Raw genomic sequence first — 15841 nt, 5'->3', positions numbered from 1 at the left:
TGTGCGAGTGACAGCCGCACAGGATATTTCCCCGAGAGGAAGAAAGTAGCCACAGCTGATGGTGAACCCCTATACAAAGCTTGCCATGGAAAGGAGTAAGAAGGATTGAGTAGAAGCAGTAGGAGAGCAGGCGTCGTTGAGCCATGCAGCATTTCCATTCGCTTATCTGAAATTCCCACCAATGAATCTGCATAAGTCTTCTATCCTTTTTATAATTTATTTTCTTATTTTTATTTTCGAAACCCATAAACCACTTTAATCTGCCTGACTGAGATTTGCAAGGTGACCATAGCTTGCTTCATACCAACAATCTCTGTGGGATCGACCCTTACTCACGTAAGGTTTATTACTTGGACGACCCAGTACACTTGCTGGTTAGTTGAACGGAGTTGTGAATTCAAATAAAGACAATTATTGAATAAATCCATACAAGCACAAAGAATAGTGATCACAATTTCGTCCACCAGTGGTTCAGGCATGGCCGAATGGCCAGCCCCCATAAACGTGATCAATAGCCTCCTAAGATGAATAATAGAATAAAACTGAGACCAAAGATGTAACGTGGTCAAAAGACGTCTAATACAATAGTAAAATGTCCTATTTATACGAGACTAGCTACTAGGGTTTACAGAAGTAAGTAATTGATGCAGAAATCCACTTCTGGGGCCCACTTGGTGTGTGCTTGGGCTGAGATTGAGTTTTACACGTGCAGAGGCTTCTTTTGGAGTTGAACGCCAAGTTGTAGCATGTTTTTGGCGTTCAACTCTGGTTCGTGACGTGTTTCTGGTCTTTGACTCCAGAATGCAGCATGGAACTGGCGTTGAGCGCCAGTTTGCGTCGTCTAATCCCGAATAAAGTATGGACTATTATATATTGCTGGAAAGCTCTGGATGTCTACTTTCCAACGACGGTTAGAGCGTGCCATTTTGGAGTTCTGTAGCTCTAGAAAATCCATTTCGAGTGCAGGGAAGTCAGAATCCAACAGCATCACCAGTCCTTTGTCAGCCTTCTTATCAAAGTTTTGCTCAGGTCCCTCAATTTCAGCCAGAAAATACCTGAAATCACAGAAAAATACACAAACTCATAGTAAAATCCAGAAATGTGAATTTAGCATAAAAACTAATGAAAACATCCCTAAAAGTAGCTAGATTATACTAAAAACTATCTAAAAACAATGCCAAAAGCGTATAAATTATCCGCTCATCAGGTTTGGAGAAGTATGAAAGGCTAATTTGGTTCAGCATAGATAAACCTTTTGAAAGGCTTTTGAATCCTGTTTTAAACGAACAGTTTCCTCTTTTAGAAAATATTTTGGATTTTTCTTTTATTGAAAACCGTTGTTTTTGAAAGAGGGCATAAGATGGTTATTAATCACTGGTACGGTTTATCTTCATGTATCCTATTACAGTAATTACGAAAAACCCTCTACTGAGAACCCTTTCGAGGATGATGTTCTCACCCCCTACATTTTTTTCCTTTCAGGATATGGGCGCAGATGTCACGAAGAGTTTACTTAATTATTGTTGTTGAGATTCTCTGTATTACCTTAGTTATTATTTATCGTACCCTCACCTTTATCTTGATATATTCTGTAAGAGGGATATGAATTGTTTTGGATAATGCTTGTAATATTATTTATAAATATATGTATATATATGGATGTACTCTTTATAAGTTTTTGTAAGTTGTATGGTATCTATGGATGTACGTTGTTGAACGAAAGTATTTTGGGAGCGGTATTGCGATTTAAAGATTTAAACAGGCTCATATTTTAGTATTAAATAGTATAAGAGTCGTCGTAATATCCGAGCTATCAGAGTTGCACAGCCGGAAGCGTGAGCTTTGATAGTTAGGGTGTTACATCTAGCGGTGACGCAGTGGCTTAGGACAAGCTGGCAGAGGCTCCCCGCAATGGCGAATGAGGCTTTGGCGGCAACATACCGCTCCTCCTCTTCCACTACAATACTGCCTCCCTCATGCGCATTGGTTCGGTGGTGGTGGTAAGACCCAGCGGTGCCAGCGTGGTCTCCCCCTCCCTCCCCCTCCTCTTCTCTCTGCTACTACTGTATGTTGTGTTTGGGAAAGGGGTGGCGGCTAGGGTTCAGGGGAAAAGGTGTGGATTAGGGTTTTATGAGAGTGTTTTGTAAATTAAGGTTTCTTTTAGGAGCAATTAATAATATAATTGAATTATAGAGTAGTAATTGAAAACCAATTTATAATTCAACAATAATTATAAATAAAATACTATTATTTTCAAATAAATACTCTAATCCAAGAGTTAGAAATAATCAGATAATTTTTTTATTCATAAAATAAAGTTCAAATTCTAAATATTCAAATTAAAGCATATATAAAATTCTCATTATTTTTCGATTAGTAAATTTTTAAATCATAAATAAGAAATTAACCAATTAATATAAAAATCTCTACAAAAATATAAGCTTAAATAAATCAATAAATCGTAAATAACTTATTATTTAATTTTTAAAAAATTTGGAGTTTTACATCCTACATATGTTAAAAATTGATGTTAGGTCTGACAAATAAGATTCATTAGATACCTTAAAAAAATATAGAGATATTATTTCTATCATCCTTCTTATCAAGAAGTGCAAAGTGTGTGAGGCAAGAGAGCGAACTCTTTTAAAAGAGGAACTTGTTTCCAAAAAAAAGACAAGAGGACAAATAGAATTTGATGAAATTCAAGACAATAAAAAAATTTGATTTGTCTAATATGAAAACGAACTTTGTATTTATATAAGAATACCAAGAGCATAATTATTTTTTTTAGAATTATGTACTACTCCCTAAAGGATATACTATCTTTTAAAATTATAAAAAAATTGATTGTCAAAATAATTTTTTGAAAAATAGTCTATGTGTATATGATACAATTCTATAGAGATAGATATAATGGTATCTTACAGCCTGTTTGGAATGCATTTGATTTGAAATCATAGATGAATTGAATTCTATTTCTTACTTTGGAATAGAAAAAAACATGAAGTTGAATTCCGGTGAGAATTTCAATTCTCATTTTACCCCCATTTACAAATCAGACCTACTTTGGTCCGATTTTAAAATCAATTTTCACCTAAATCTCACTTAAACCGTGCAATATCAAAAATACCCTGTCCAAATTATAATATTCCATAATCCCTTCATTTTCTTAAACCTTATTTTGCTTATTTGTTGGAGGATTGAAGCTGCACACCGTGAAGTCCTGTTCGTGTTCTCAGAGTTGTTCGCTACTTTTATTATTCTCTGATAAGGTGCAAGCTCTTTGTTGCAGTGCCGTGAAGCCTTCCTCTTCGAGCAATGCAAACTCTTTACTCTGTCAATTGCTAGGAGCTGGAAATAGAGGTAAGGGAATGTTGATTATTTTGGCAAAAATTTGTTACTCATACTCTAGATTTGTGTATTTGTTTTAATGTGCACAATCTGTTTGATGAAATGTCTAATTTGATTTCTAGTTCCATAAATTGTCATGATTTTTTGGCTTGTTATTGCTGATGGTCATAATCTTCAATCTTTGTTTTTATTTTGAGCACGCGATTCCAATCTGTTTGATGACTGATCACTTCTTCATGCTCATACCCATAAAAACTTATGATTTTATTTTTAGCCCGCGATTCTCATGTATAATTAGTTTTGTTGCTACTGTTTGGTGATTGTTATAGTGTGGTGTATTATTTTATGTAAATCACAGGCTATTTCATTATAGATTATTTTGTTGCTCCCATGTTAAATTGGATAGGACTCAATTAAAGAACCGTTCTCGATGAAAGATATTTTGACACATGAATTACAAATTTAGATGGAATGGCTATTTTGTTTTGAGCCTTTTACTGTTAATTAATTTTCAAGACTTTTGTATGGGTTTGTGATTGTGATGTCATCCCTTTCATGCGATGGTTCTTTTGGGTATAAGAGGAAACTAAGTTTCTTTCTTTAAACATGTATCATTTTCCTATCCAATGCAATATCATTCCGTTTCTTTATTATCATCAACATACCGTTTCTTTATTACTTTGATATTATGTAGGTATCTAATATGATAGAATTTGAAATAAATGCAATTTTAGCCATAGTTACTTTTGCGGCCTATTTGAATTGTATGCGATATATGATTCGGCAAATATCTTGTATTGAAAGATCAATCACCCAATCTTAACGTCATAGTAGAGAACAAATACGTCGAGAATTGATTACTCAATTAGAAACACATTATAACTCACGTTCTATAATACGTATGAGTTATGATGCTTTCACTAGATTAGTTGCAATACTTCGTCAATGATGGCTTCTTAGAGATAACCAATATAATATTGTTGAAGAGCAAGTGGCAAAGTTTTTACATATTTTAAGTGGTCATTCAAGTACTCGGGCAGAAGGTTTTTTCTTTTATCGGTCTACTGAGACTATTAGTCGATATTTTCACCAAGTCCTTAGAGCTATAATAACCTTAGAGGATCAATTTTTAGTTCAAGTGAACAGCTCAACTGTCCCACCCGAAATATTCAATAGTGGAGGAAGATTTTATCCTTACTTCAAGGTATATTTTTTTGTATAAATATAAACTTTTTAATAAATTTTTGTACTAACACATGGTCGTAACTATTAATTTATGTTGAAACTTTAGAATTGTATTGGTGCTTTGGATGGAACACATATCCGAGTTAAGGTTCCTAAAGAAGATGTGTCAAGGTATAGAGGAAGAAAAGATTTTTCTACCATGAATGTATTAGCAGTTTGCACATTTGATTTGAAATTTACTTATGTCTTACCTAGGTGGGAGGGCTCCGCTTCAGATTCAAGAATTTTAGAAAATGCAATTCATAACGAAGATAATCTAAATGTTCCTCAAGGTATTTTGTTATTTTTTCAAATATAAATTTGTTGTTATTGTATGTTTTTAAAAAACTTATAATATTTACATATGTATTTTACAATTTATTTTAGGTAAATTTTACCTAGCCGATGCTGGTTATATATTGAGGTCGGGGTTCATCACTCCATATCGAAGTACTCGATATCATTTAAGAGAATATTCTCAACATCCTTCTGAAAATCCAAAAGAGTTGTTTAACTTAAGACATTCTTCATTATGCAATGCAATTGAAAGAGCTTTTGGTGTTTTGAAGAATAGATTTCCAATCCTATCAGAGATGTCTAGATATAATGTAGACATAGTCAGTAAAATTATCATAACTTGTTGTATTTTGCATAATTTCTTAATGGATTTTGATCCTGATGAAGAAATTATTGCACAAGTTGATAAAGATCTAATGAATAATGTACCTGAAGATAGAGCAAGTCGTGAAAACATTGTTAGATGGGAAGATGGACGAAGGGGAGAAATTTTGAGGGATACCATAGCTGCGAAAATGTGGAATGATTATATTCGTAGATAACATTAATTTGTTATTATTTTGTGTACGTGTGAATATTTTACCGGAAGAGCTTCATTTTGAATGGTTGAGGAAAAAAATAGATTTTGAGTTTTAAAAATTTGTGGCAATGTTTTTAGATTTAAACTAATGTTTCTTTTTTATGTTATACTTAGTATGATGAAATCTCTACTCTTTAGACTTTTATGTTATGTTTAGTGTGTTGGAAACTCAAAACTTCTATGAGGGTCATGTGAGGTTGATTTATTGATATGGATTATGAGTATTTTGTTTTAAATTAAACTTTGTTATGTTTATGGCTTATGGAGTTATCTCATTTTTAATTTTATTATTTTTTAATAAAAACATGATCATATCAAATAAGTGTCATAATCACACACAAATAAGATTATAGAAAAAAAATGAAAAAGTTATGAGATGTTGATTTTTTTTAAAAATAATTTAAATTTCTCATTTTTAAAAAATTCCACCTATCATGATTTCATGGGTGAGACGAATTTAATTAATAAAGTTGTGTTAGACCAATTTTACTTATAAGTGATTTATATAATTATATTATCTAATTTAATTGATAAATAAAATTATACTTAATATTTATTGAGGGATAAAAATATTTTAGAGAAATAATATAATTCATCAACAAGTCATTCCAAACAATGGAATTTAATTCTATCTCATTAATGAGTTAGTTGTTCCAAACTATGGAATTGAATTCCATTTCTTTAGGAATTCATTTTTTGATGGAATTGAATTCTAATTCCATCATTTAAAGGTGTCCAAATAGACTGTTAAACTTTTCATATCTATGAATGTTGGTACAAAGTAAAAGGTATATAACTAGGGACGAATAAAAAATATTATTACGAGGAAGTCAATAACATATATAATATCAAAATAAAGTTTATGCAAATAAATTATATAATGTAAAATACATTAAAAAAATATATTGATAGAGAATATATTTTATGGGCATGAGGGCATGGTCATAGGAAGAAATGGATTCACTTTATGGAATTTAAAAAGTGTTAAATAAAATGATAAGAGTGGTTTAAATATTTGGGAATTTAAAAATTTTATTTAATTGAAAAGCCAATAAAAATCGAGAGTATTTAAACCTCAGATCTTCTCTCAATAGAATTGCAGTGGAGTGTGTGTATTATCAGTTATGTGTATAAGAGGGGGTTTACGGATGACAAAACGAAAAAGTAAATGACAAGAAAGTAAAACTAATAACTAAAGGAGTATAAATGCTAAAAGACACTCTTAGTAAGGATTGAGAATCAAGGATTCCTTTCTAAGTCATTGACCACGAACATGGTGATTATATAGAGTTAATCCCATTTAGTTATCTCTATCATCAGAAGAAAGTAAAATAGGCATAGTCAGTCTTATGATAAGAATAACTAACAACTCAAAATCACCAATTAATATCGAATATCAATGAAATCAAGGTCACCTAAATTACTCAATTCAAAGCTAAGAGTGTAGAAATCTACTGTAAATCTAAGAGAGGCATTTTTACAAATATTTGAAAGGTATAAAATGTAAGCATGACAAAATTGAAATAATAATAAAATCTAAAGCTATCAAATACAAGATAACATTAATAACAACTTAATTAAACATCAATAAATATGAAACATCAAATTGTATTAAATAAAAATCAAAATAAGCAAGAGTTCATAAACATAAAAGTGACAAAATGAGAAATTAATAAGAAGAACTAAGAGAATTAAGATCTAATAATAAAAAATTGAAAAAAAAAACTAAATCAAGACAAGATCAAAATCTAAATCTAAGAGAGAATTAAGCTAAATCTATTCTAATTCTAGAGAGAAGAGAGAGCTTCTCTCTCTAGAATATAACCTAAAACATATTTCTAAACTAAACCTAATTGCTCTCCTCCTTCATCCTCCTTGAGAATTGCATGAAATACTTCAAAAATGAGTTGGATTTGGGCTTTAAAAGGTCCAAAAATCGCCAGCCACATTTTCCTTAAGTGATTCATGTGCTTCACGTCGCGCGTACGCATGGGGCATGCATACACGTGACCTGGCAAAATCTCCAACGCGCGCGTATGCGCAAGGCATGCGTACACGTGACCGTGAATCAGTCCAAATTCTCATTTCTTCATGAATGATCCAACTGGCATGCTTTTTCTTCACTTATTCAATCCAATCTTTGTCTTATAAGCCAGAAATCACTTAACAAATACATCAAGACATCAAATGGAATTAAAGTAAATTAAATTTAGCAAATTAAGAATCTAAAAAGTATGTTTTAACTCTTAAGCACAAATTAAGAAGAATTCATAAAACTCTGCAATTTCAATGAATAAATGTAGAAAAAGTTGATGAAATCTACCTAATTTAATACAAGATAAACTATAAAATTGTGGTTTATCACTTGTATTAATTTTTGAGAACGAAAATTTTTGTTAAGTGGGTAAAATGTAACAATTTGCTTTTTTAAAAATCTAAATATAAATAAATTATAATTTAGAACTCCTTATTTTTTGAAACTAATTTATTAAGAATAATTAAATTGATTCTATAATTATTAAAATTTAAGTTAATTATAATTTATTTTATTAGTTTGAATTATTTATTAGAAACTATTTTAATAGGCAAAATTAAATTGATTTTTATGATTATTATCATTTGAGTTTAGTTTAATTAAGATTATTATATATATTTGCTATAATAAGATATTTTACAGAATTGAAACTATAATTTTAGTAATCTATTAATAATGAACATTTTATTATTTTATTTGGTAATTAATATTTCAAGTTCAAAATCTGCCGGTATGAGTAAATATCGGTACTCTTTGATGAATTTAGCTTTGCTAATTCTTCATCATAGATCATCTATCCTTATGATGATCATGTTACTAATGTCATTTATATTAGTAACTCATATGACTCAATAGTCTTAAAACACAACACCCAACCCCCTTGTGACACCTAGTCACCATTATAATTAATTATCATCATCTAATCCTATCTTTTCATTTAACCACCAAACTAAGAAAGAAAGAGAAAGAGAGAGAACATGAAACTTCCATAGAACCTGAAAGTTTTTGAGCTTAACTTCTTGAGTTTTGTAATTCCGATAAAAAATCTAATTTGAATAAAATATTCGTATCTTCATCATCTTCGTGTTGACATTATTTTTGTTCAAAAAAACAACGGTATTACCGTTGATCTTTGATTAATGGTTTGGCCAAGTGGGAGCCCCAAAGGTGGAGTAGTCGATTTTGATGTTTTCTTCTACGATTTTTCGTTCAAAAATTTTTCATGGTGTTTTGGTTTGGTGGTTCTTGTACAAAGGTAGGGTTTGATAATTTTATAATAATTAAATGTGCTCTTGATATATGATATTTGATTGGGTGATTGTGGCCTGAAATTGAATGATTTTATGTTTGAATTTCGATGAAATATTGTTGCTTTAGTGTTTCATGTTCGGTTTTGATGAGGCTGCCAAAATAGATGTATTGTGGGTATTTTTAGGCTATTTTTAAGTTTGGAATATTGATAAATTTGATGTTGTTTGGTAGTTGAAAAATTAAATTAAAAGCTACGGAAAATCGATACCAAAAAGTTCGAAAACAAATTTAAAATCAAGTATATATTTTGAAAGATCGTAAGAAAAGATTTTGGTTTTGAAAAGAGTGTTTGTGACCAACACAAATATTTTTTTTAATATGAAAATGTAGTTTGATAAAAGATTGGAGTTAAAAATAGTAATTATATAAGTTTTAGAGTAAACTGGATATTTTATAAAAGTTCATAATTATTTTAAAAATATAAAATTAAAATAGTAATTTTATAAATATAAAGTTAAAATTAGTAATTTATTAAAATATTGAGTTAAAAAGTAAAATATGTAACAAGCTTGAGATTTAAAACAAAATTTTTAAAAATTAAGAATAAAGTCCTATAAATTGATTTTTTATATTAAAATAAAAATATTTAAATATTACAAATCTTTAAGTAGTATTATTATTTGTATTAATTTAACTAGTATATTTTTATTAGGGCATCTTTCTTCTCTTCCTCTTCCGTCTCCATGGCTCTCCCTTTTTCTAAGGGAGACGAGATGAATTGCTAAATAACTTGGGTATTTAAGTCATGGGTTTGGACTCAAGTGAGGCCAATGTAATGTTTGGCCCGTTTAGCCTCATTTGGGACCAAAATCTTTAAGATAAGTATTTTAATTTTTATTATAAATATTTTTCTTGTCAATTTTACTGTTTAGTTTTTTCACTCGTAGCTCTAAATAAATTTAAGCTAGTATAGTTAATTTTTAACACTAATATGCATTTTTTTTCACAATTAATATATTTTTGTGCTTAATTTTATTTTTTAAATTAAATCCGCACTCAAAAATTTTCAAATTATAAATTTTTAATTTCTTAACTCTTTTTATTTATAATTAATTAATTATTTAACATTTAACTGAATTTTTACCTTCTACCCATCTATCCACCTTAATTTTGCCCTCCAAATTTCGATCACTAAAAATAATAGGCGAGAGTAGCCTTTCCTATCTCAACTTCTCATTCCCCAATTCTCCGTCAACCCTTGAAACAATTTTATATCCCAAAACTTTTCTTTCACATCATAGCAGCCCTAAAGCCATCAAAAGAATGAAGTTCATGCCAAACCTCGTGGGGGAAGTTCAAGCGGCATTTGTTCAAGAAAGACAGATTTTTGATGGGGCTCTCATAGCATGCAAAACGGTATCCTGGCTAAAAAAGAACAAGAAGAAAGGAACAATAGTGAAACTCGACTTCAAAAAGGCTTATGACAAAGTCTGATGGTCATTCTGTGGATCACATTTTGGAAATGATAGGTTTTGGTTTAACTTGGAGAAGCTGGGTTAAGGGATTATTAAGCACATCGGCTATGTCAGTGATCGTCAATGGATCTCTAACAGAACCATTTGGCATGAAAAGGATTCAATCTTCCCTTTCCTTTTTATTTTGGTAGCAGAAGTACTAAACCGGATGATATTTTTGGCTAGAGATTTAAAACTCGTCGATGGATTGGAGATTGGAAAAGATAAAATTGTTCTAACACACCTCCAATTCGCAGATGACATAATAATTTTCTGCCCGCTAGGATGTAAATCGCTAAAAAACCAGAGAAGAATTCTTGCATGCTATGAACTGACAATTAACTACCGAAAGTCGAGTCTGATTTCGATCGACGTCTCAAATATGGAAGCTGCTAGAATGGCAGGGGTTCTAAGATGCTCTATTGGATAACTTACTTGGGGATTCCTTTAGGTGCTAACCTACATAGTATTGAAACTTGAAGGTTGGGCTACTCTCTAAAGCGGGCAGATTAATTCTGATCAAAATGGTCATAAAAAGTCTACCACTCTACTACCTCAGTTTGTTCAAATTACCAAAGACCGTGGCAAGAAAAATCATAGATCCACAATCAGATTTTTTCTAGGGAACCAAGAATGGGAGAAAAGAATTACCAAAAACCTAAGGAGCATGGTGGCCTAGGAGTGAGGGATATATATAACAATAAAAAATGCGGCTTTACTATTCAAATGAACAAACACATTGGTGACTTGAGTACCAAAATCGGTACATCATAGGAGCCATCATCCAAGATCCGAGCTTGAAAGGCATGGTACTTAAAGGACTGAAAATGTGTGTAGGTAATGGTGGGAGGATGCATGGGTGGGCGAAGGTAATCTCAGGGAGAAATTTCTGAGGCTATTTGAGATATCTCTGAGTGTGGTTTCTGGGATAGGCTGCATGGGAACTAGAACTTGAGGAGACGCTTCTTTGAGTGGGAATGTAAACACAGTGAGGATCTTAACATTATGTGGAGGTACAAAGGATGATTTGGTGTGGACATTCTCTGAAGACGAAGGATATTCAGTAAGGTCTTTCATAAAAATGGCCGAAGGAGTAAAGCTAGGAGTTTGATAAAATTTGGAGAGAAGTGGTTCCACCGACGGTGGAAATTGCATTTCTTAGCAGATTGAACGCCAAGCAAAGGCTCGCTAAGCATAATATCATAGATGCAAGTGTGTAAACAGGTTAAGAAAGACGAAAACCACTTATTTGTACATTGTGATTATGTTGGAAAATTGTGGTGGAGTGCTAGGAATTTAGGGGGTATATCCTAGGTAAATCCAGCAGATGGCGCAATCAACAAGCAAAAGGAATGACAAGAAGAAGCTGGTTAAATTTGTTTTTTTCTATAATATGGTCAACATGGAGATTTAGGAACCTAATGCTATTTGAGAATAAGGTGGTAGCATGGGAACAAGCTTGGGAGATCTCATTGAATAATTTTAAAAACCAGTTAGAGAAGTTGAAGAATACTAGACACAAAGCTCCAAACAGGATCAATTGTCTCAAGTCAGAGGACATGGTGGTTCTGTTCTGAAAGTAGGAGGATATTTAATTGATAAAAACCATAAATGGCTGGTGTTGTTATGTGAACTTGTTAATGCAGATTCTAGATTATAGGCGGCTATTGAAGAAGTGAAAGTATCAATCCAATTCGTGCTCGAGGAGTCACTTCATAACCAGTTAGCAACATTTCATCAGTTGGCAAGGTGAAAGTAACAAGGCATAATGGAATCTCAATTTTGAAAAGAACAAGTTCAAAAATTTTCTCCAACAGTTGGGAACAATACACCTAAAACACACAGATCGAAAGGAATTCACACATTTTGAACAATTAAAGAAATGGCTAATCAACAAGTGGATCAGAGGATACCAAATTATTTGTTTGGAGATGTGTTTAATTTTGCAGGTCTCTTCGATTTAATGGTATTGCAAAAAGGGCCTTGAATGATTGCATGAAGTTGTAGCTGTAACTACCTAATCTTATGAGTTGGTAGGAAATATAGATATTTAGGTGATTTAGAGGATATACATAAACTTCTTTAGCCTTCATAAATTCTCAAACATGTTTTGTTACTCTCCTCTCTAAGTGGAGTCGAGATCTTGTGTACTGTCTTTAACAATAAAAAAAAATTCAATCACCACTTAATTCATTCGAAAACAGATTCAATGATAAAAAGAAAGAGGATGCTACCATGCTGAAGGGGATTTTGTTTTCAGCAGGTGAGGAATAGACGTGAAACACGTTTTGGTATTGGACGCGTGTATGGAGGTATGGGTATGCGCCAAAATCATTACAGGTTGACTGAGACGGGACGCAATAGAAGCAGAATATGTCGGTAGAAAGTAGAATGATTTAGTGAGATTAATGTGGGTATAATTATTGAGAAAAGCTCTGCATACAAGTCGTTAGGGCTTGTATGCTTTACAAGTTAATTAACGAATAAACCCCAAAAACGCGATGCAAGGTCTACATTCTTCTTCTTCCTCTTCCTCTTCTTCTTCTTCTTTTCTTTCGTTTCTTGCCTTCTCTTTCTCCTTCTTCTTCTTCTTCTTACTGCACGTTCTTCTTCCTCTTCCTCTTCTTCTTCTTCTTCTTTTCTTTCATTTCTTGTCTTCTCTTTCTCCTTCTTCTTCTTCTTACTGCACGTTCTTCTTCCTCTTTCTGTTCTTCTTCTTTATTTACGTGCTTTTCTCTCTGTTTTCTTTCTTTGTTATTCTCGATTTCCATTTTTTTTTACATCTGAAATCGTTTTTGAAGAAGAAGAAGCAGCAGAAGATGAGGAGGAGAAAGAGAAAGAGTTTCTGAAATATACATAAGGTGTACTTCAATGAATTTTGGGTGTATTTCTTAAATCCTTTAGGTGTATTTCTGTAATCCTTTGGGTGTATTTCTATAATCGTTTGGATGAATTCCTGTAACCGTTTGGGTGTATTTCTATAATCCTTTGGGTGTATTTCTGTAATCGTTGGGGTGTATTTCTGTAATCGTTTGGGTGTATTTCTGAAGTTCCATTATCTTCAAATTTGGTAAGAAAATTATTTTCATGGAGGAAGAAGAAGAAGAGTCGTTCATAATGCATGGTGAGTAGCGCGCTTTGGAAACAGAAAGTTGTTGAATAACGTGCGTTTTATTTACTCTTGAATGTGGAAGTGTGTAATGCGTTAATTAAGCATAATGCGTGTATTTTATTGGACTTGTAAGACTTGTAAGCCAAAAAGACTTATATGTGTAGCAGGCCTCGTAATTATTATCATTAAGATATTGGACTTTTTTGTGTGTACATGGACCTGTTTTTTGTTTTGGTTTGCAAAATTACGAAGATGATGAGCATGTGTGGCTAGAGCGTTATTATTTATTAGGATATTTTTTAGATGAGTTAAAAAATAAAATTAAAATAAATAGAATTAAAATAATATTATTTGTGAGAATTTAGACAACTATAAAATTAATTAATAAAGATTTTCATTTCTAAACTAAAAAAAGAGGTTATTATTATTATTATTATTTATGAGCAAGTTAAAAGGTTTAGGGTATAGTGTTATTTATTTAGTATTTTTTATTTAGTATTAAGTGTTTAGGTTTTGTAGTTTAGGTTTATAATTTAGGTTATGATTGAGGTATTTTGGTTGTGGTTAGAATTTATGATATATTATTGAAGGTTTAGGGTTGAGAAGTTATGTATTAGGATTTAGGGTTTGTAATTTAGGGTTTAGAGTTTATGTTCAAGGGTTTAAAATTTAGGGTTTAGTGATGTGTATTTAGTTTTTTAAAAAATTAGTTTATAAATTTTAAATTAATAAATATTAATTTAAAATAGACAAAAATTTAGTATAAATTAAATAATTTAAAAATAAATACTCTAAAAAAATTGATATTGTAATTTAAAAGTACAATAAATTAGATTGTGTTTAGTTAATTGAAGATCTTACAATTTTTATTCAATTGATGTTTGTTTAGAATTTTTTAAAATTGATCTTAGTTTGTAATTTTTTAAACTAAAATATAAACCTAATAGTATTATTAGTGTAAAATTAGAAAATTTAAAATAAAGAAAGGTAACAAAATGAATTTAAAATTTGAAATTATTAAAAATTTAAAAAATAAAATATTTAAAATCTGTAATTTTTGAATTTAAAAGTATTGATAATTATCATTGTAGAGTAATTGGTAATCCCATGATTAATTTGATGAGCTTTTTTCTGCAGTCCCATAAATTTTTGGCATATAGAGTTTGGGTTAACTTTTTTGGTTTGGTCTGAAGATTATGTGATCCATACGATATGATAATAAAGTTATGGACTATATATGGAGTAGGAAAAAATATGACATGGACCTAAATAATAATAATAATAATAATGCCAACAAGCAATAATTTAAAAGGCAGTCTCTTTATACTCGCTTAAGAAGTTGTGGGTTCGAGTCTTCCTATTTTCAGTAAAATAATAATAATAATAATAATAACTTCTTTTTTAGTTTAAAAATAAAAATCTTTATTAGTTAATTTTACAGTTGCCTAAATTCTCACAAATAGAATATTATCTTAATTCTATTTATTTTAATTTTATTTTTTTAACTCATCTAAAAAATAATCCTAATAACGTTTTAGCCACACATGTTCATCATCTTCATAATTTTACAAACCAAAACAAAAAACAAGTTCACGTACACAGTAGCGGAACTTGAAACAAATTTTTGGGGGGGCCATGATAGAAAATAATTATCAAAAAGTTTTTGATATAAACCCCATTTAAGATAAACTCATCTAATTTCATCTCTCTGATTTGGATGATATTGCCAGATTTAAAGCCGTTTTCAAGGTCTCGTTCCAAAAAATTAAGGTCAAACTCATCAGATGTAACTTTTGAACTTTTGAAGGTTGTATCTCACTTTCTTCGTGATTCATTAAAGTAGAAGAACTATCTACAAGTGTTGATATTGTAAAAGTTATATGTTCTCCTTTTTAAATATTAGCCTTCTTCTTAAAAAATGTATCAATTTTTTATTTTTTATTGTTATTTTATATAAAAATTGGAATATATATCCTATAGAGAAAGTGTTGCTTATTGAACTTATTAGGTACTTTAAGTCATAGTAAAGTATATAAACCAATTGAACTATTTTTTATCTTTTAAAAAAGTATTACTAATTTTTTTATAAAAAGTTTGGGGGGGCCATGGCCCTCCCTTGTCTGAACTAAGCTCCACCACTGCATGTACACACAAAAAAGTTTAATATCTTAATGATAATAATTATACTCACATTAACCCCACTAAATCATTCTACTTTCTACTGACAGATTCTACTTCTACTGCGTCCTAATCTCAGTCAATCTACAATGGTTTTGGCACGTACCCACACTTCTATACACGCATTCAATATCAAAACATTTCTAATCTATTCTTCACCTGCAGAAACAAAATCCCTTCGACATGGTAGCATTCTCCTAAAAAGAATGCACGCGTTCACAAACATGATAGAAAGAGAGAGAAACTAATGAGAGGAATAAACTCTTTATCTCAAATCTTAAACATGAATAATCCAAGGA

At 30.9% G+C, this 15841-nt stretch overlaps 1 protein-coding gene across 1 annotated transcript; it reads left to right on the top strand.

Annotated features, from left to right (window-relative positions):
- Positions 1–1911: 1911 nt before the first annotated feature.
- On the top strand, positions 1912–5414 carry LOC107458872 (uncharacterized). Its single transcript, XM_016077087.1, has 4 exons — positions 1912–1986; positions 4643–4707; positions 4792–4868; positions 4963–5414. Exons 1-4 carry the CDS (start codon positions 1912–1914, stop codon positions 5412–5414), a joined length of 669 nt encoding a protein of 222 aa, XP_015932573.1.
- The last annotated feature ends 10427 nt before the right edge of the window (positions 5415–15841 follow it).

The sequence above is a fragment of the Arachis duranensis genome, chromosome 7, assembly GCF_000817695.3.
Source record: "Arachis duranensis cultivar V14167 chromosome 7, aradu.V14167.gnm2.J7QH, whole genome shotgun sequence".
In the NCBI taxonomy this organism is placed as follows: domain Eukaryota; kingdom Viridiplantae; phylum Streptophyta; class Magnoliopsida; order Fabales; family Fabaceae; genus Arachis; species Arachis duranensis.
Note: the sequence above shows the minus strand (reverse complement) of the source record. Positions and strands in the feature narration are given on the sequence as shown.